Genomic DNA, 21,594 nt, shown 5'->3' on the forward strand with positions numbered 1-21,594 from the left:
ATTAATAAAAATGTTTTTGAAAGAAGAAAAAAACTTTGACTGAGGGTTTATGCCAGTCTCTTAACTGTTAGGGGTTAAGAGAAGGTTTCACGGAGGAACAAATTATCTCACATATGGCTCACCACCGAGTTTCTTTCAGTTTCTTCTATAGTATGCATGCTGGATACTGGACTAGATGGAACAAGACCCAGTATGGCAATTCCTATGTTCTAATTGGAGTTTAACACTTATAAACAGAAGCCTTTCCCTGCCCTGTGTTGGCCCTTATTTGCTGCCCCTTTTGTTTCTGACACTCCCTTCTCACATTGTTGGGGGGGCTTAAACTACTGATGACTATCTTCTGTGCTATCAAGTGTTTTACTAAGCCAAGGATGCTATCCAGTTTTCCTGTGTAAGGAAAACAAACTCCTCCATATTTAAGCCACAATCCAAATTTCTGAGGCTTGCATTTAGTTGGCACTCTTTCAACCCAATCAGTGCATGATTACCATATGAAGGGAGGGGACCTTGCTGAAGGAGCTAAATTTACATTATGCCATGGGGAAATGTCTCCTACCCCCACCTTGTTGGGGGGGTTTTAAGTGATAGGAAAGCATTATATCAGCAATGGATTCTTTCCAGTTCCAATTTCCTGTCCATCTTTTATTAATTTTAATTAATACCAAGCTGATACTTTGGAACTTGGAACTTAAGACTTTATCTAAGGGCTAAGTTCTGACCTCTGCTAAAACTTTAGTGGAGTTGCATGTGTATTGTGCCTTGAGGAAAGTTTTTTTTTTTCTCTCTCTCTCAGTATTGCTGGATTCTGTTTTAAGAGGGTGAGAAAGGATTTGCTAGCAGTCTATATAGCTATGATTTTTTTTTCTGCCAAAGCTTAGTTTTTTCTGTCATGATTGTAATGAAACCTGTTCTCACCTGGATTTCTTACTAAGGGTACGTCCAGACTACCCGCCTTATCGGCGGGTAGCGATCGATTTCTCGGGGATCGATATATCGCGTCTCATCTAGACGCGATATATCAATCCCCGAACGCGCCCACCCCGTCGACTCCGGAACTCCACCAGCGCGAACGGCGGTAGCGGAGTCGACGGGGGAGCCGCGGACGTCGATCCCGCACCGTGAGGACCCAAGGTCAATCGATCTGAGATATTTCGACTTCAGCTACGCTATTCACGTAGCTGAAGTTGCGTATCTTAGATCGATCCCTCCCGCCCCGAGTGTAGACCAGCCCTAAAATACAACAAAAGTCCTTTTTGTAATACAGGAGAAATGAGGCTAGCGTGGGGTCTTTCAACTACATTGTGACATCTAATGGTTGGTAAGGATAATTGCAGGTGGTTTGGGGGTTGTTTGGTTTGTGTTTATGGGGCTATAGCAAATCTATCCTGGACCCACTATCCCTTTTTAAAATGTAGTGATCTGAATGTTACACCTCTGCCTCATTCTGAAAGGGGACATTTATTTGTCTGTTTAACTAACAACTAACTTAAAAATGTGTAAGTGCTATCAGAAAGATATCATATTTACCTTTTCATTAATTGTTAATAATGCCCACAGAGTAGCATCTCGAGTGTAGCTATTGTTGTATCATCGAATTATATCCATATATTTATTGGAGACCTTTAACATTTTTATAAAAATCTCTTTTCTCCCTCTCTTTACTACTTGTATTAGGTACTAAGGCAGCCACAGAATATGCAAATGGCATCTATGACATTGTGTCACCTGCTCCATCAGTATATTTGGGCACATTCCAAATTTTGCATCTGCTAGAAGACCTGAAGATGGCACTAGAAATGCTAGAGGATCCTCAAGACAGAGAAGCATTACGGAATCAGATACCGGGGGATACAGCAAGATGTATACGGGAGTGGCTGGAGGAAAACCTGGTGAGTCGTCATGGACAACTTTTCTATCTGATTGGGGAATAACATTGACTGCCGTATCTCATGGTTCAATTCTTTTAGTAATGAAATCAAGCTGCAGCAATCTACTCAAGTTTTAGCCCTTAGAACACTTAGTGGACTTCAGCTGTCTGTACTGGACTAGCATAGCTGGGGGTCGAAGGTCTCATTTTATGGTGGGAGGAGGAGGATGGAGAGAAGGAGGTGGAAAGGAAAGTTTAAAAGTGCTGCCTCTCCTTCCATGCCCTTTCTGTTCCCCTCATCTGGAGAAAAGCAATTGAATCAGGGGATTTGTAACCAGATACAGAACCTTTCACCTCTAGTCCCTGGTTCAGAATGTGACTGTATGCAGTGGCATGTGCTTCTGAGGCAGCTAATATGGAAAGGATTAAAGGGATCTCATATGCTCCTAGCCTTCTACATTGTGTTGTCCCCACTCAGGGGTATCCTCACTCTCCAAAGTACCCCTTGGGTTTATTAAGAGAGGAGAGCAGTGAGCATAGCAGAGAGATTCACTGTTTGCTCCTGTTGCACCAGAGCATGCAAGGCTGGGTTAGGAGGCAGGTTGGGAAATGAGCCACTTGGTCATCTAGTTAAGGAGACTGAGGCTCACTGAAGTGGTGATCCGGCCATCAGGCAACCTCTTGAAGAAGAGACCCAGTATAAGTGGGGGAGGAGAAGTGGGTGTAGACTGCCAAAATGCACCTCCCCAAGAAGACATGATTCTGCGGATATGTGGTGATTAGGTGAGGGGGATGAGAGTTAACCAAGTGTTTTCAGAAAGGTTTGTTTGCATGAGTAGGTGGTGGCGGTTTTGGTTGGCTCCAACAAACAATTTTGTTCTTTCCTAATTGTGACTCTAGCTTCTGATCCAATGTGCATCACCTACCATAGCTGTCCTGATGTTAATACGTGCTAAGGTTTCTGGAATACTTTCTGCCTTTTGTTTGCCTTTGTTAGCCTGGTATGTCTTTGAACTGCATACTCTAGAGGTGCAGTATTGTGGTTGGAAAGTCTTTATCTGGGACCTTATGAAAGGAAGGAATGGGAAGTTGGTGCAGTTTTAGTGGTTTTTAAAAACGTTAAATTTAATTTTCTCAGTATTGGAATCTGTTGGCCAAATCCTGAGGTCAGTTCTTATTCAGTCCTCCCTCAGGCATACTCCCGCTGAGTTTCCTGGGTAAGAACTCAGGCAGGCTTTCAGGTCTTGGTCCAATGGTAGCTAAAGGAAAGTACTTATTAAAATATAAATATTTAGTACTTTATATACTGGTTTTACATTTTCATAGCACCATCTAAATGCATTGGCCTTGAACCACAGAGCTCAGGGGAGTTTGGATCTGGGATTTTGCTTTGGGCTCCTCTCTTGTACAAATATGAAGTAAGCGTCACATCTCTGTGAGGCAGGTAATACTGAGAGTATTATCCTCTTTGAATTTAGACTCCTCTGTTTTCTACTAATCTTGTAACAAATGCACGTTTTCTCATATAGTACTTTCCTCCATATGGGAAATTATCCAAAACAGAAACCACAGTTCCCTTCTCAAAACATCATTATTTGTAGTTGCAAATCTTGCAGCCCTGTCTAGTAGGTAATGAACTGTGTTGATTTGGGTGAAGTACCTGGGCTATATGTGCTCAAAAACAACAAATTAGTGGTAACTTGTACTATCTATCTTTGGGTCTCTTGTGAAACAATATTTCTGCTTTTTTAATGTTTTTCACTTTATTATATTATGTTTTGTTTTTACTTCTAAGAATATACCTAACCCTGTGTCTAGGGGCATATACATAACTCACAGCAGCCTATTCAAAATGACAAATTGCAAAAGTAATTTCAAAAACATTCTCTTGCTCAGTGGTGGCAGCTCTGGTGAGGCATCAGGAAAAAGCCTGATCAAGTAAATGTGTACCTCGTCCATTGGAAGTTGTCAAACTCCTGGTTTGCTCAGTGAACTTGGACATGAATTCCAGAGTTAAAAGTCATACTCTGAGAACACTTCACTTTCAGCTCTGAGCACTGAAATCAAAAGATTGGTAGTAAAAAGGACCCAAGTGTTGTTTTCCATCTCCCATGATATGTGAGGAAGGTCTCCCAAGATAGCCAGAAACCAAACCATTAAGGGCTGGATTTGAATACCAAAGCAAAGCAATAGCAAGTACTGTCTATGAAGCACAGGTACAGTATGCTTCATGTAGCAAACCCTACCCAAGAGAGTGTCTGTCTGCCATTCTGCACTAAGGCTATGTCTGCACTACAGCTTATGTCGGTATAAATTGTTACTCAGAGGGGTGAATAAATCACAACTTACACTGCCAGTAGCGCCGGCGTGGACAGCGCTATGTCAGTGGGAGAGCGCCTCCCACTGACACAGCTACTGTCGCTCGCAAGGGCTGGAATAGTGAAGCCGATGGGAGAGCCCACGAGTGTATCATCATTTAAAACTAAAGCACCAAAACCTCACAATTGGCATTTTTGTTCAGCAAAGGTCAGTAACTGAATAGGAACAGGTATCAGAGGGGTAGCCGTGTTAGTCTGGATCTGTAAAAAGCAACAAAAGCTTATGCTCCAATACATCTGTTAGTCTATAAGGTGCCACAGGACTCTTTGTTGCTGAATAAGAACAGAGACTCAACTGTTTTCTCATTGGTGAAATTCATAACCAGAATTCCCCCTGGACACTGTGTGTTTTCACTTCTGGGTCGCCTAACCCTACTGCAACTGTTTCAGATCTTCCGGAGTAATGTAGAGTGGGGATAGACAATGGAAAGTGACCAAAAAAGTCCTCTCTACAGCATTGTTGTTCAAACATGTAACAAAACAAAACAAAAAATCCCTGCCTTGAAGAGCTTACAACTTCTGGAACAATACCACTTCTGTCATTGCTACTCCCAGTGGTGAATTACTGCTACAAAGTTTGCTAAAGTAGTCAAGGCTATGCAATTTGGACCCTTCAGGCCAGGATTGAAGCACATTGGCAGGGTGATGACGGGGTAGCTTTATGACTATTGCCCATGCTATATCTGTTCTATCAGTAAATAGAGACTACCTGTCACAAAGCACTAAATCCACTCATTTATTTTTAAATCTAAACCAATTATAGCCGTAGCCTTTTCGGGGGTATCTGCTATAGATGTAAGTATGTATGGTGCCATGGAATTTAGTTATGTTCATAGAGTGTAAAGCCAAAATAATAACATAACCAGAAAGTTTTATGTTCATCATTGCTCACCTGCATTTTTGTAAGTGTCTATTTTAATCCTTTACTATGGAAAGGATTGGTTGTGACTCCATGGTTCCTTTAAGATGAATTTTGTACTTATGAAAATAAGAGCCTGACCCAGAGCCCATCAGAGTGAATGGAAAGGCTCTAAAAACAGACCATTCTCAGTAGTAAAGGTAGTGAGGCCACAAGCTCATACCGTGAGGCTTCTGTTCTCTCTCAACCTGTGATCAGGGAACCCCAAGGTTCCTGAGACTAAAGGAGGACTGTGTGGAGTGATGCTTCTGAATCTGCTGTTGTTTCTGTAACTTTAAAACATATCCCAAAGGGTCTGACATAAGTGGATGTGGAGTCACTAGTTGTGGTTCCTTAGTATGAACTAGCTGAATGCAAAACAGACAGAAATGCTACTGAGAACCCAGGTGCACAAAAAGTTCTTGAAGTAACAGCCTCAAAAGCTGTGTCCGTACAGTTTTCAAACAGAGAGGAAGGGGAGTGTAGCTATTTCTGCCTGGCTTTTTTTAATAGACTTCAAATTCTAGACCTGCTAGGACTCTGATTCCAAATACTGCGGGACAAATCTACCCTTCTCTGACATGAGGGTAAGTCAGAACTGAATTTCACAGGAAATTTATTGGGTGTATTAGATGTAGGCAGCTCATTAAGTAGGGCTTAACATTCTCTGTAACTTAGAACAGGACTATTGTTTTGACAAGGTTAAGATGGAATAAAGCTGTATTAATTGAACAGCTGTAATTACTTACTTACTCAATACAGTAAGAACTGTATTGAGATTCTGTGCCTGTGGGTAAACAGGTCTGTCATTTAGAAATGCTTTGTATTTGTATCTGACACACTGCAAAATGAAAGCTAAGATTATTATGGGCAACTGGCTGTAAAATGACTTTGGATACAGTACCACAGTTATTGCTAAATATTTCAGTAGTGCAAGGACCAAATGACGTATCACACAGCGGATAGTAATTTCAACATTAAAAATTAACCACTGACTGTGCTTGACTTGGTCAGCTAAATGATACATATTTAGTTACCATTTCATTTTGCTAACTCCAAATGACATTCTGCACTGCTAATGCTTTTTTGTGTGTTAGGCTCTGCAAAGATCATTTCTCCCCTAAGAATGTTTGGATCCACTTCACCTGAGAATAATTCTAACATGATTTTTAACATGAGTGACAATCTAGTTTCATAGATTGTAAAATGTCTGTTGTTAGTTTAAACCACTTCACCATGGAGCATTGTACATTGGCCATTAGAAAGCTGCTGACTCTTGAAAACATGGAAATATTTTCCTGACCATATTCACTTTGAGAAATGCAACTCTGGCAAACTTGATAAATCTATTTGCCAGATGGTAAGGAAAAAAGAGTAGAAAAATCTGAAATACTATACATATTTTTTAAATTATTTTATTTCATCTCTCTTGATTTTAACAAGTGCCTATTTATTACTCTGGGTGCTTCCACACCAATTAAAAACATCCCATTCAACAGATTAAATAGAATAGCCTGCCCATAAATTCTTAGCTAGTACTTATCAACCAATAAGAGCTCTTTAATGAGGGCCCATTCATGCCTATTAAAGTCAAAGGGAGTCTTTCCATTGACTTAGTTGGGTTTTGGATCAAACCACTAGGCCCCAGTTCAGCAAAAGAATAAAAAACAAGCTTAAGTTTACAAATGTGTTTGACCCATTGACTTCAAAATTTTAAATGTGCATGTGCTTAAATACTTTGCTGAACTGGGGGATTTGGTGCCAAATCCCTCTGCTCCCCACTTCTCTAAATGCGACTGAGATGGACTTTTCAGAATTCTCATCCCATAACATGGGGATATTACTGCTTTGCAAAGCAACTGGAGATTGTGATGGGTTCCCCCTGGGTTGCCACCTGGAACTGGGGTACCACTGAGCCCCCTGGGTTGCCACCTGGAACTGGGGTACCACCTGCCTGGGCTCCCTCTCTCACTGTACTGCTGTGACAAGCTGCAAAGCCCTCCAGCCTGCACGTTCACCAGCATTCATACAGGTAGGGACACACCCAGCTGCAGTTACATGCAGGCTCTCTTCCCAGCCTGGGACCCCAGAGTAGTCCGGTCCTGCCCTGGTCAAATCTGGCCAGTATATGGGTTTAATACCTGGTCTGCTTCTCCCTCAATGTGAAGAGAACAAGGCACACTTGTGGTAACTAAGCAGAGATTTTCCCCAGTACTCCAGTCAAAGCTCACTGGTTTAGATTAAAAGAAAAAACAACTTTATTAACTACAAAAGATAAATTTTAAGCAATTATAAGGGATAGCAAACAGATCAAAGCAGATTACCTAGTAAATAAACAAAAAATGCAAACTAAGCTTAATACACTAGATAGATTGGATATGAATTAGCAGATTCTCACTCTAAGAGATGATACAAGCAGGCTGCAGATTCTTAAGGGGCAATCTGCACTTGCTTTACAGCTTCCAATTCCCAGGCATTTCATACACAGGTTAGAAATCCCTTTAGCCTGGGTCCAGCACTTCCCCCAGTTCAGTCTTTGTTCCTCAGGTGTTTTGAGGAATCTTCTTGTGTGGGAAGTGAAGAGCCCCAGATGACGTCACTGCCTGCCTTATTTAGCTTTTGCATATGGTGGGAACCCTTTGTTCCAAAGCTTGATTCCCAGACCAGTCTGTGGAAAAATACTGACATCTCAAGATGGAGTCCAGCATTATGTGGCCTGGTCACATGTCCTTGTAGAGTCATAGCAGCCATCACTCACAGGCTGGCTGTAGCATTCTCAGGAAAGCTCAGCAAGTGGGAGATAAGCTTCACTCCTAAGGCCTATTGTTTTCCCTTAATGGCTCATTGCCCTGAATAGGCCCTTCCCAACTAGCTATCTAGACTGAAAGCATCTTGTCTAGTGGGCATTACCCAGGTGTAACTACATTTGAAATACAGATACATAGTCAATATTCATTAGTTCAGGTACAAAAATGATCCCTGCATACAAATAGGATAATCATATTCAGCAAATCATAACTTTTCCAATGACACCTCACATGACTTATCTTGTACAAAATGTATCATCATGATGCCATAATCCTATCATAATAGTATCACTATGAAGAATATGGGGTGCAATGTCAGAGAAATATTTGGGCGAGTGTCATTGTATAGGTGGAAAGGATTTATATAATTATAATATTGTCCACTGGTAATAGACCTTTCTTATTTGTACAGAAATTTAAGGGACACTGTGCGGTCAAATTGACCCAAAATTTGGATTTTGTAAAATATAGCTTTTACCAAACTTGATGCCAATAATGTTTTCCTCAAACTTATTTATAAAATTGTTACAGAAATATTTTTTATCAAGTAAACACTACCCTGTTCACAACTCAGACACTGCAGAGTTATATTAGTGCATGAGGACCTGAAAGTGAAATTAACTATGCTTTTCTGAAAGATATGCTCTTGTTCAAACAGGAATTAATGCAGGAAAGTTCTAAAGCCTGTGTTATACAGGAGGCCAGACTAAATGATCACAGTGGTCTCTTTTGGCCTAATAATCTGTTAACTATAAATGAAAGTTATAAAACTACCAGTCAGTTTTCATTGGTCAAACTGAGAGAAATGCAAATAAGTGAAGTGCATAAATAGTGGAAAGTAAATTAAAGGTTCAGAATTCTTATTTTATTTTAGTGATCTAAGGTGTTAGCAGTAACATAGGTAAAAATTCTATTTTTGCAAAAATAATTTATTATAGCTTAATCAGTGACCTTTTAAGTGAGTTGCATACAATATCAATATTTGATTTGAAGGTTTGGCTGATTTAAGGAAAAAAATGAAAATTTATAGAAATGTATAGTTTATCTGCAGCTGACTCTCCCACATTGGGATGAGGATAGACACTCTTATGTGTAGTGCCAATCGAGACTGATACATTTATCCGGAAACAACTTGACTGTAGAACTTAACTGTTGAGAGGCATCATGAATCTAAATATAGATTGATCTCCCTAGCACCAAGTGGAATTAGCACACATAACATTGAAAACTGATCTGCAGAGAGACTTTGGAGAGTAAAAGAGAGCCTTTATTTTGCATTCGTTTTCATTCATCTATTTTTTCTGACTTGAAACACAGTGCTGGGATACCTTTTCTGAATAGCATTTTTTTTTTTAATTTTTTTTTAGTAGAAAACATAGAACCCAGTTCTGAGATGCACTCTGACTCCTTTTCATTGATCTCCCAGCAGAAAGTGGCTCAAAAGCCGGCAGATTTGGCCAGCTGGGAATTCCCCCTGTGTAGGTATAGAGCTGCTATATCAACTCTTCTAACAGCCCTTTAGAAGTGTGGTCAGGGGAGAGAAGTGGTAGGAGCGTTTTACATTTCAGCTATTGCTGAATGTCAGACAGCATTGGCTCCCCCATATAAATAGCCAGGGCTTGATGTGGATACTCTCTAGTACAGATATGATTTATTCTAGGTTTGCCCTGTGTGGATAAATCTTCAGAAACTAACATTACAATCATTTACTGTACTAGCTGTTCAGCAGAGATAGGAAAAAATCAGCACTGTGCAAACAAAAGCCACAAGTTAGAAGTCATCTTACAACCAATGGGGCCAAACTGGCTCTCTTCAGATGTTTGCCCAAAAAGGAAACATTGATTCTGTTTTCCACAGTTATTTGCACCCATGTTCTAGCCAGCAGTGCTGTCCCACAGTCTCAACATGACCACCTCTCAGAATTCCTGCCAGGAATTGAGCAGGGGGATTCACAGTGTTCAGAGCTAGATTTGGGGTGTCTATAATAAAAATGTAGAGTTCTCCCCCATTTGAAATACCTCCTCATGCCTCATAGGGCTTGTAGCGGGGACTATTCTGTGTGTTTTCAAGAACCCATTGGGGGATAGCAATTGCACATTTGCCTTTAGAAGGATTTTGAATATTGGATCTGGACAAATCCTATGTATCAAAGTCTCAACTGTCGTCTAGTGTCTTTTCCCCTTGCAATAAGCAGCTGACAAATGTGTATAAGTTCTTTTCTCCTTGTGCCTAAAGCTCCGCTTGCTGACAGGTTTTCATTTTATATATCATCCGATCTTGCCACTGCAATTTCTAGCTCTTCCTATTGACATAGTATGATGCACTGCTCTAATTTTACAGATATTGAGGTTTAAAAATAATTTGCTGTATGTGAGGAAGGAGGCGCTTGTTAAAGGAATTGTTATCGATCAAGGGCTGAATAAGGAGAGATTTATTTTATTAGATCATGAAAACTAGATAAAAACTAGGGGTGCCACAACTGTGAGATAGAGATAGCCATGATAAAAATCTGTTTCTGGATATCCAATGCTGGATTTGGAGATCTTACTGGAATTGTATAGAAACAGTATAGACCTAAAGTATTCTTGCTTACAGCTGTCATCCAGTCATTCAATCTGTACAAAATGTATTTGGGTAATCTGGCCTATCATATCTGTAAAATAACACGATATCTCCCCTATTAAAGATAACAGTATCTTATAATTCAGGTCAAAAGCATAACATTGCCTGTGGAGGTGCACTTCGACTTTGGTTCCAGCTAAATATATTTTCAGGTTTTATCATCTTTCCAGTACTGAATAGCTAAAAAACCTAAATATTGTAGCTCATATACACATAAATAAAACAAGATACATATCCTGATAGGTTTTGTTTACAATCTGAGTAAATGCTGAAGTTGTTTTATTTCCTATTCAACACTGGAGTGAAAGTTTTAAGAGGAAAATAACCCAGCCTGCACTCTATCTCACTTAGTTGGAGGAAGGATCACACTGCTGCCTGATATACTATAATAATGATACAGTATAATTAATAATCATAGCACTAGGTACATAATTTATATAAATGTTATTGTATTAAGTATTGCTAATTCCAAGTCCTCTAAAAGACTGACTTCTTATTTCTCAGCGCATAGTGAATCTAGAATCAAAACAGATCTAGAAACTAGGTATCATTCCCTGCCAGGTTATAATAAAATACTGTAGGTAAGCCTTTGCCCAGTTTTTTAAAATAAAAAAATAAACTGTAAAACACGAGGGTGTGTGAAGCCTCAAAATGCAATTATTAACACAATCCATTTTATCATGTCACTTATTATATATTTCATAATTTCAGTAGTACATGGAAACCTGTCAGGCGAAATACTGCAAGCCTGAGCTGGTAAGTCAGACTACTAGGAGAAATTTTTACATTAGTATCATCAAACATTTTCCAAGTTCACATTTTCCATATTGACATACCTTTCCCTAGCTGGAGCAGACCTGCTGGTTTTGGGTGTCCATAACAAGAGTTTTACATTTGATTAAAAGGTAAATGTTTTTTTAGTTAATTTTACACCAAGGCTAAGTATTAAAATTTCCTAAATTCTGCATTTTTATTTTAAGTAAATTCAATGAAACCTCAAATGTAAATTGTAGCTCGTTTGTGACTGGGTCTGAAAGTGTGTTTCAGTATGTGGCAAAGAATGTTTGAAATTGCCAAGAATGCAGGGCCGGCTCCAGAGCCCAGCAGGGCAAGCACCCGCCTGGGGCGGCCCTTTCCCGGGGGGGCGGCAGGCTGGGCCGGCGGACCTGCCGCAGTCATGCCTGCGGGAGGTCCACCGGAGCCCCGGGAGCATCGGACCTGCCGCAGGCATGACTGCGGAGGGGACGCTCGGTCGGCGGCTCCAGTGCACCTCCCGCAGGCATGACTGCGGACGGTTCGCTGGTCCCGCGGCTCGGTTGGACCTCCCGCAGGCATGCCTGCGGCAGCTCAACCGGAGCCGCCGGACCAGCGAACCGCCCGCAGCTGCGGGAGGTCCAGCTGAGCCGCGCGACCAGCGGACCCTCCGCAGTCATGCCCGCGGGAGGTCCGCTGCTCCCGCGGCTCGGGGGCGCCTCCCGGGCATGACTGCTTGGGGCGGCCAAATTTGTAGAGCCGCCCCTGCAAGAATGTGCAAATGTCTATGAATGAACAAGTAAATAGTAACTTCTGTCCAAGCACTGGTGATACTTTCTTTATGTAAACTGAGAGAAGAGAGCCAGTTATTGCTAGAACTACCAGGAAGGCGGCCGAGTGTGCTATAGAGCTATGGTATAGTATGACCTGCAATTGGGAAAGGCTCCAAAGTGTCCTGCACCTGCTTCAGGAGTTATATTTTCATCCAGCATATGTAATAGGAGCCTGGCTTAATCATGCTGGCTTAGAAAAGAGGAAGGGATTAAAAAAAACTGTTTGATGTCCTTTGCAAGTTAAAAGTCTTGTGTCCTGACTACGCACTGATGCTTCCACATGCAGAACTCCAAATAAGCACTTAAGAGTTTTTTAGTTCCAAAATCAAAATTGTTTCTCCTTCTGCCAACGAGACAAGCTGCTTGCTCCTTGTTTCTGCTGCTTCTTGGTCCAAATATGCTATAAGGTACATCATTTGTGTTGGGCTTGTCATCCAGGGAGTGTCACTTGGTTTTAACCAAATTGCTGAGAACCAACTGTTGGAGATGCCTGTTCGTGTTTCTACAGTCATTTCCCACCACATGTAAAAGGGCTGCTGCCTTTTGCTCAAATGGCCTGATTTTCCTTTTCAGCACATTCACACTCCCACTCTACTGATGAGACGCACCACACCCCAGGGTGACCAGATGTCCTGATTTTATAGGGACAATCCCAATTTTGGGGGCTTTTTCTTATATAGGCACCTATTATCCCCCCACCCCCATCCCAATTTTTTTCACACTTGCTATCTGGTCACCCTGTCACACCCCCTTACCACTCCCTATCTGCAGACATAGGGTTTTGGATGCTTAGGGCATTTTCACATTCAAAACCTGCCAGTGAAACCTGATCCTGGCCTGCTTCCCCCCAGTCTCCAAGGATATATGTAACTTCTAAGGCCTGCCCAGCCCAAGCAGTAGGAGGGTTAAGCATTGGAAGCAAGAGGTGGAGGACAGGCTAATGGTAATGCTTGAGGTGGTGAAGAGAGAGAGTTTACATGGGCTCCCTGACCCACAACTCCCATCTAAGTCACCTCTCAACCTCTTCTTTGATTAAACTGAATAAATTGAGCTCATTAAACCTCACATAATCTGTGCTCTTAGTTTCTGGATGTATTATCTTTTGCCTCTGGCTGTATTAAAATGCATTTTGCTGGATTGTGATAATGTAACTAGGTGATTCAGTTCACTGTGTAACAGTAGCCTGTCCTCGCTATTTATTATCCCACCATTTTTTATCTTCTGCAAACTTCACCAGCAAAGATTTTACATCATTGTCTAGAGTGCCGATGAAAATATTAAATAGTGTTGGATCAAGAACTGATCCCTTGGGGACTCTGTTAGAAACAGTCCTACTCATTGATATCTCCCCATTAACAACTACATTTTGAGATCTGTCAGTAGAGCAAGTTTTTAATCCATTTAATGTGTGCACTGTGAACTCCATATAATATAAGTTTTTAAATCAAAATGCCATTTGGTATTAAGTCAAATGCATTGGAAGAATCCAGCTATACTGTATCAACACAATTGCCTTTATCAACCAGATCTGTAATCCTGTCCAAAAAGGGGAAAAAAAAAAAAGTTTGTTCAACAAGACCTTCCTTCCATGAAACGAAGCTGACTGGCATTTATTTTTTTTAGCCTCTAATTCTTTGCTGATAGAATCCCAAATTAACCATTCCATTATTTTACCTGGGATTAAGATCATGCTAACTGGTCTTTAGTTCCCTGGGTCATCCCTTTTTAGAGTGACCAGATAGCAAGTGTGAAAAATCAGATGGGGTGGGGGTAATAGTGGCCTACATAAGACAAACCCCGAATATTAGGACTGTCCCTATAAAATCAGGACATCTGGTCATCCTATCCCTTTTACTCTTTTATTTTTTATTTTTATTTTTTTAATATTGGAACTACAGTAGCAGTCCTCCTGCCCTTTGGGAATTTCCCTAGTTTTCCAAGGTTTGTTATTTTTTATCATTAGTGGTTCAGAGAACTCCTGAGCTAGTTCCTTTAAGACTCCTGGGTGTAAATTATCTGGGCCTATTGATTTCAAAATGTTTAATTTTAGCAGATTCTGCCTCACATCTTTCTTTGTCACAGATAGTAAACTTTCTATTCCATCCACAACATTATACAGGATGGATACATCCTCCTGCTTTGTTCTAAATGCAGAATAGATATATCTGTTGAATATTTCTCCTTTTTTACATCACTATTCATAGTTTTACCATCTGCATCTAACAATGGACGGACCTATGCCTGACGTAGCATTTTTCTTGTTGCTAATATGTTTAAAAAATGCCACCTTATTATCTTTACCCCTATTGGCCATTTATATTTCATTGATTTCTTTGATTTCCCTTATCAATAGCATAGTTTTTTAAACTTGTATTCATTGCCATTTACTTCCACTTTTTTCTACCTTTTTATTTATTTAGATATATAATCTTCTTAACCAAGCTTCTTTCTTGCTCAGTGTAGTTTTTTACACTGTCTATGGACTTGTGGCTTTTTGGACATCCAGTAGGATATCCTTGAACAATTCCCAGTTTTCATTAAAACTTCCCACTTTAAATTTAATTTTGATGTGCCCCATTTCAGAGGGATTTGTCCTCAGAACTGATGCCCCCCCTCTCTCCCCTTCAGATCTGCTGGAGGCTAGAGTCGTGCATATAGAGTTCCTGAATCTCTGTATTGTTTTTTCCCCCCTTTCTCCGACCTCATATGGCAGCATGGCTCCAATAGGAGCACAATTCACAGACATTTTTGCTGGGTGCCATCCCAAAACATCACAACAGGTTTGCTTCAGAACATGTAATAGAACAATGCTGCCAAGAATGACCATCTTCTCAGCCCTAGAGAAGACAAACATGACATAAAGCAAGCATTCCCTTCTTTCCCCAGCCCCACAGGATCTATGGCTTTTTGTTTCCCTTCCACTTCTGGCATTAGATGACAAACATTGGTCTCTTATTTATACCTCCTGCAGTTAAGAGCCTGGAGCACACTGATCCTAGTAGATTTAGAAGTGTATTGTGGCAAGTCTGTTTAATGTTTGATATGGGATTAAAAGATTATTTGAGTTTGTAAAAGCAAATGTAATGCTTCTGAATATAGATTAGTACATAGCCAGAATTGCACAGGGTAATAGCAGTGTGATTTCCATTCATTATATATTAGGCAAGACATTCATGTGGATCTCTCCCTTGATCTGTTTTGAAAGTGGAGGAGTTGATATTGTAACAGCAGTAGCTGTGATCAGTGGGTCTCTTCTGAGAATTCATTGGGAAGGGAAGGCATTTTGTTCAATGGTCTCTGGCAACAGACAGTGGACAACAGGAACTTTGCTATTTTTAAGATTAATGTTTCAGATTATATTCCCATATCTGCTGTGTATTTTTGGGGGGGAGAGGGTGGGTTATAGGCAATAAAGTTTCTTGAGAATAATCTGGATTGAATGTAGGATTGCCTGTTCAATTTTTTTAAAAAGGAATATTTAGAAGTTGACATTGATTTCTTAACAGCAGATATAATGGAGCGATATAATAGTAGCCTGATGAAAATACTTCCAAACTAACATTTCCCACCAGCTCATCTTTATACACCTGAGAGAAACCAGCCCATCTTCCTAGTTAAATGAAAAAATACGCTGATGAATCTTGCTTTATTCATTTGGTACTTGAAACTCTTTAGGGCCAAAGCTCAAACAGGAGAGAAAATCCAGCTTTCAGGTGACAGGCTAACAGCAAGCATGTGACTGTTTGGAATGTACTTTGTCAACATTCCTAGCTGATAAGGGGCTGACTGTGTAAGATATCTAGAAATTCAGTCACAGTATTACCTTTTACTCAGGAAGAATGACTGTGATAAAATCAAGGCGCAGTTACATGAAATCTGAAACAAATCATTGGGCAGGAATAAGGTATGTTACTAATTTAAAATATTCTTTATAGCAAGAGAGAGATTGTTCACCTGTCTGTGACTATTGTATTTAGACAGTAATAAGCAGGGTAATGCAGCTTTCCTTGAGCATAATTAATTGATTCCACTGCTGTCAAGCGGTGACATTTTGAATGTGAGAAGTTTTAAAGAAATTATGATTGGACTTAATTGACTAATTAAAAGCATAACATGGCGGGGGGGGGGGAAGCTTTTTAACACAGGCAAGTTATTTTTAAAAATTATCTGAAATGAGGGAGGTTTGGAAAGTTATCTGAAATGAGGTTTGGAAAATGATCTGAAATGGATAAAGTTTGGAAAATCTGGTTCCACACAAGTAATACCATGTAATGTACACCTGAAGCTCAAGATAAAATTGTAACTAACTGCTGTTGTCCTGCATGAAAATATGTTTCAGAACTTTCAGATCTCTTTATCTCAAGCTGTAACAGTTCATGTTTTTAGTTCCAGAGATCCCCAGTAAGTCAGCCAAGATAGTGGCTGTCACGTATGGGCATATTTAATTTATGTAATATACATAATATAGACACATGAGAAATTAGAGTTTTTATGAGATTTTAAATGATATGGAGAGTTGATTAGACAGACAGATATAGGAAGGCTGTGAGTTGCCAACTCTGACTGAAGCTATTCCGGAAGGTTTTTTTCCCTACCATGACGTAATGTCCTTTTCTTAAAATCTCCCGGGTTGCTTTCAGTAGTCATTGGGAGATCAATGCCGATTCCAGGCCAGTCCTGGAGGCTTGGCAACCCTAGCTGTTCTAAATGTCAAGAACTGCAGAACTACTAAAAGAAGCCTTTCCCACCAACAAAGGCCAGCCATCAGTAAAGTCTTATGAGGCAAACCTGGAATGAAAACATAAAATATCCTAATTCTTTCAAAGTGCTATCACAAATGGCTTGCCATTCTGTTACATTGTCAGAGGTTTGCTTGTGCCTTTAATCATACTAGCACTTTTTAACATCACTCCTTCTTTAGAAGTCTTACACATTTATAGAACAGAGCTTCTTTGGCCAAAGTAACAAGGAGTCCGGTGACACCTTAAAGACTTACAGATTTTATAGTCTTTAAGGTGCCACCAGACTCCTCATTGTTTTTGTGGATACAGACTAACGTGGCTATCCCCTGATACTTTGGCCAAAGTCTGTCTGAGGAGGAGTTGAGATAACATGGCACCACTCCTTTAACCTCTCCAACTGCAGAAACCCCTCCATATAGAATCAGAGGACTAGAAGGGGCCTTGAGAGGTCATCTAGTCCAGTCCCCTGCACTCATGGCAGGACTAAGTATTATCTAGACCCCAACAGGTGTTTTGTCTAACCTGCTCTTAAAAATCTCCAGTGATGGAGATTTTTACTTGAGGCCTCTGTACTTTGAGGTGTAGCTAAATGAGGCAGAGCCAGACAAGAGTTAGAATCTCAGGGTTGGAAGGGACCTCAGGAGGTCATCTAGTCCAACCCCCTGCTCAAAGCAGGACCAAACCCAACTAAATCATCCCAGCCAGGGCTTTGTCAAGCCTGACCTTAAAAACCTCTAAGGAAGGAGATTCCACCACCTCCCTAGGTAACCCATTCCAGTTCTTCACCATCCTACTAGGGAAAAAGTTTTTCCTAATGTCCAACCTAAACCTCCCCCTCTGCAACTTGAGACCATTACTCCTTGTTCTGTCATCTTCTACCACTGAGAACAGTCTAGATCCATCATCTTTGGAACCCCCTTTCAGGTAGTTGAAAGCAGCTATCAAATCCCCCCTCATTCTTCTCTTCTGCAGACTAAACAATCCCAGTTCCCTCAGTCTCTCCTCATAAGTCATGTGCTCCAGCCCCCTAATCATTTTTGTTACCCTCCGCTGGACTGTCTCCAATTTATCCACATCCTTCTTGTAGTGTGGGGCCCAAAACTGGACACAGTACTCCAAATGAGGCCTCACCAGTGCTGAATAGAGGGGAATGATCACATCCCTCGATCTGCTGGAAATGCCCCTACTTATACAACCCAAAATGCCATTAGCCTTCTTGGCAACAAGGGCACACTGTTGACTCATATTCAGCTTTTCGTCCACCGTAACCCCTAGGTCCTTTTCTGCAGAACTGCTGCCCAGCCATTCGGTCCCTAGTCTGTAGCAGTGCATGGGATTCTTCCGTCCTAAGTGCAGGACTCTGCACTTGTCCTTGTTGAACCTCATCATATTTCTTTTGGCTCAATCCTCTAATTTGTCTAGGTCCCTCTGTATCCTATCCCTACCCTCCAGCGTATCAACCACTCCTCCCAGTTTAGTGTCATCTGCAAACTTGCTAAGGGTGCAGTCCACACCATCCTCCAGATCGTTAATGAAGATATTGAACAAAACCGGCCCCAGCACCGACCCTTGGGGCACTCCACTTGATACCGGCTGCCAACTAGACATGGAACCATTGATCACTACCTGTTGAGCCCGACCATCTAGCCAGTTTTCTATCCACCTTACTGTCCATTTATCCAGCCCATACTACTTTAACTTGCTGGCAAGAATACTGTGGGAGACTGTATCAAAAGCTTTGCTAAAGTCCAGAAATAGTACATCCACTGCTTTCCCCTCATCCACAGAACCGGTTATCTCATCATAGAAGGCAATTAGGTTAGTCAGGCATGACTTGCCCTTGGTGAATCCATGCTGACTGTTCCTGATCACTTTCCCCTCCTTTAAGTGGTTCAGAATTGAAAGTTGTCTTTCAAGGAAACATACTGCTTCAAACTCCAGGTTGTTCCTTGCACATGGTGGTGCCATTGTTGGCAATGTTATTGGTCATGGGTTCCCTCTTTCTGCTGTTGAATTCACTCTAAAGGCAGAAAGAGTTTGGCTGGAGAACCTGGAGGCAATGGGCATCTGTGTGAGTGCCCTGAGACCTGCATGGGTGTGAGGATGTCATTGTTGACTCAGCACGGGGGAAAACTCCACTCCCCAAGCCACTTGATGCAACATAACCTCGGTACTCATAAGGCATCATGGTTTTTTTTCCAGAGGTTGACATGACCTGAATCCTGTCATTTAACTTCTTACAATTTTTAACATATTTTTGTCCAAAATAATTCTCTCTTCATGTGGAGTTCTTTATTGTCCAGGTTCTAAATCTAGTGAAATCTAAAAAACTGAAACTGGAATTCATAAAGAAAAATTAAGTCGCAGCCATAATACTGTGTGTAGGCACTAGGGGACACCACTATCACAGGCAAAATCGCCTGAGACTTCCCCTCTCAACAGAACCATTGCTTTGACTATACATTGATCTTGGCATTGCAAGTTTGAAACGTTGCCATGCTATGTGGTTTCAGCTGCAGTAGAAAACGACTGTAAAAAGCTGGGGGCATATCGTTGTTCTTTGTAAAGATGAAGCTTTGCCCCTTCTGGTAAAAGTCTTGTTCATAGAAAATTTAACTCATCCATAAAAGTCCTTCTTGAACCCCTTCTATTTTTACAGTGTGTTCTGTGAAACAGGGAAGTAATTCAAAGAGCAGGGATTATTTTTAGGCTTAACCCCATCTTAAAATAAATTGAGAAGCTGAGGAGTGTTATGATAAACACAGAGTAAAACAGAGACAGGAAATAGGGGGTCTTTGGGTAATGAGTTCCAGCCACTCTTGAAACAGAAAGCCAGGGAAGGCATTACTTGAAAATAGTTTCTGTATGAGAGCTTAGTAATTTTTAGCTTGTTATTTTGCCATTAATAGGAAACAGTTACTGCAGGTTTAGACTACTATGGAAGGCTCCTTTTTTCCAAGAGACCATCTGGCATGATGCATCTTTTGAAGCTTTTAGAATGATGTTGCTGCTTGTCACTAATTGTGATCTGCACTAAAAAAAACAGATGCTCGGAGGGGAGAGTCTGAAGTTTATGCAGTTGTGTGTTGTATATACATCCGTCAGCAGAGTTTGGGATAAGCCTGAGGACAGAGGCAGGAGATTTAAGAAAAATATGGACACGGATTCATGCTCTTAGAGGTGGGGGTGGAAAGGGGAGACGGAGTGATTGCATTCTGCAAGACAAAGCTCTATCCTCTGTCCAAAAAGTTCCTCTTAACCCAGGAAATATTATTGCTGAGATGGGCCCAAAGCATGGATGGTGAGATTGATATTTACAAGCACTTCACGTGGCTAAAGAGGGTAAGTGATTTGTTGTGCTCTGTTGTCTCTTTGTAAAGACTTGTTAGTAACAGACTTTGACTTTTGAGCTTTGTAAGGAAAAACATATTTAGTGCCTCAAACTTACACAGTTGCCAAGTTCTTCATGAGACTCTAATTATAGGCATACCTCCATGAGGGGGGAAAAATCAACTCTTTGTGCTTAAAATGAAACTCTGAAATCAAGCTTTGAACAAATGGAAAATAATATTTTAATTTGGCTGTTACTGAGATTGTAAACATACAGTATGCTTCCTTTATAAGAGTTTATGGTAAGCAATGAGAATATGTTGTTGATAATTTGTGATAGAGGGTATTTGTGTCAGTAGTTCATTTAATTAGCTCTTTCTGCATAGGTGTAATTGCACGGAACTTTGAGGGAGGGAGGGTTACGTACTTGCCGTCCAGTGTAGTTTATGGATTTTAAAAATAGATTAAATACAATTGAAATCTTAATTTTATGGTGAACAGTCTGAACTTAACAAAGTTATTTCTAAATGGGATTTTTTAAAGTTGTCTTGTCTAAAAGTAAAAGTGCAGAAAACAGAATTTTCCTTTTCATCTAAGAATTAAGTGTGTTTCTAGTGGATTTTTATAATTTTCTTGTATCCTTTCCTGACACTATTCTTCAGTGTTTAAAGATAGCAATAAATATTTTTTGTATAAAAAAACTTTTTTAACTTTCCAGAAATAGTATAGCATTTAAAGTCTAATTTTATGTATTTTGTGTAAATGTTCTTGCAAATACTATGCATTCTCTTAAAGAATCAAATAAGTATTCATGCCAGTACAGTTTTCACATTGTCTTTTATTATCTCAGTTTTTGAAATGTCTGGCTACTGATTTTAACTACTTGTATATTTTATATAAATAAAAATAAATAAATATGTAGGTAGAAGTCTATTCTGTATGTGAAATGTGAACAGGATCAGCAATTTTCATTGACTTCTTGAATTCATGGAAAGCTTCACAGTATTATCTCAATCTCTGATAAAGGCTGAAGCTTGATGTTCAGTCAGTTTAAAAAAAAAATGTGGAAAATATTTGCTTCAGTCCCGGAGGCCCTTGTATCTTTTCAGTAGGGGTATGCAGCAGGAAATGGCAGTTGGTAATATTATACTATCAGAGGTTAGCCTGTGTTTTGCACAATTAAAGCAAAGATAAATAACTTTTTATTACTGTTTACCTAGGCCAGAAGTTAAATCTTTCTACTAAAGTAAGTTCTCAAGCAATACATTTCCCCCTTCCTGATAAAATTTCATCTCTCAGATCTTACATATGCCAAGTAAAGGCTTGTGTGCAGTAAATAAGATGTGCAGCATACACTTTAAACT

At 40.3% G+C, this 21,594-nt stretch overlaps 1 protein-coding gene across 12 annotated transcripts in view; it reads left to right on the forward strand.

Moving 5' to 3' along the window:
• The window catches only part of PPFIBP2 (PPFIA binding protein 2), a 202,817-nt gene that overhangs the window by 89,605 nt on the left and 91,618 nt on the right, over positions 1-21,594 (forward strand). For 10 of the 12 annotated variants that reach the window (XM_045016715.1, XM_045016719.1, XM_045016721.1 and 7 more), the window contains one exon: positions 1,675-1,889. In XM_045016715.1, the coding sequence (XP_044872650.1) occupies positions 1,675-1,889 (215 nt within the window). Of the gene's footprint in view, positions 1-1,674; positions 1,890-15,936; positions 16,063-19,928; positions 20,243-21,594 lie in introns of those variants that run through there. The other 2 variants (XM_045016720.1, XM_045016717.1) reach the window with 2 other exon arrangements.

The sequence above is a fragment of the Mauremys mutica genome, chromosome 4 (assembly GCF_020497125.1).
Source record: "Mauremys mutica isolate MM-2020 ecotype Southern chromosome 4, ASM2049712v1, whole genome shotgun sequence".
Classification (NCBI taxonomy): domain Eukaryota; kingdom Metazoa; phylum Chordata; order Testudines; family Geoemydidae; genus Mauremys; species Mauremys mutica.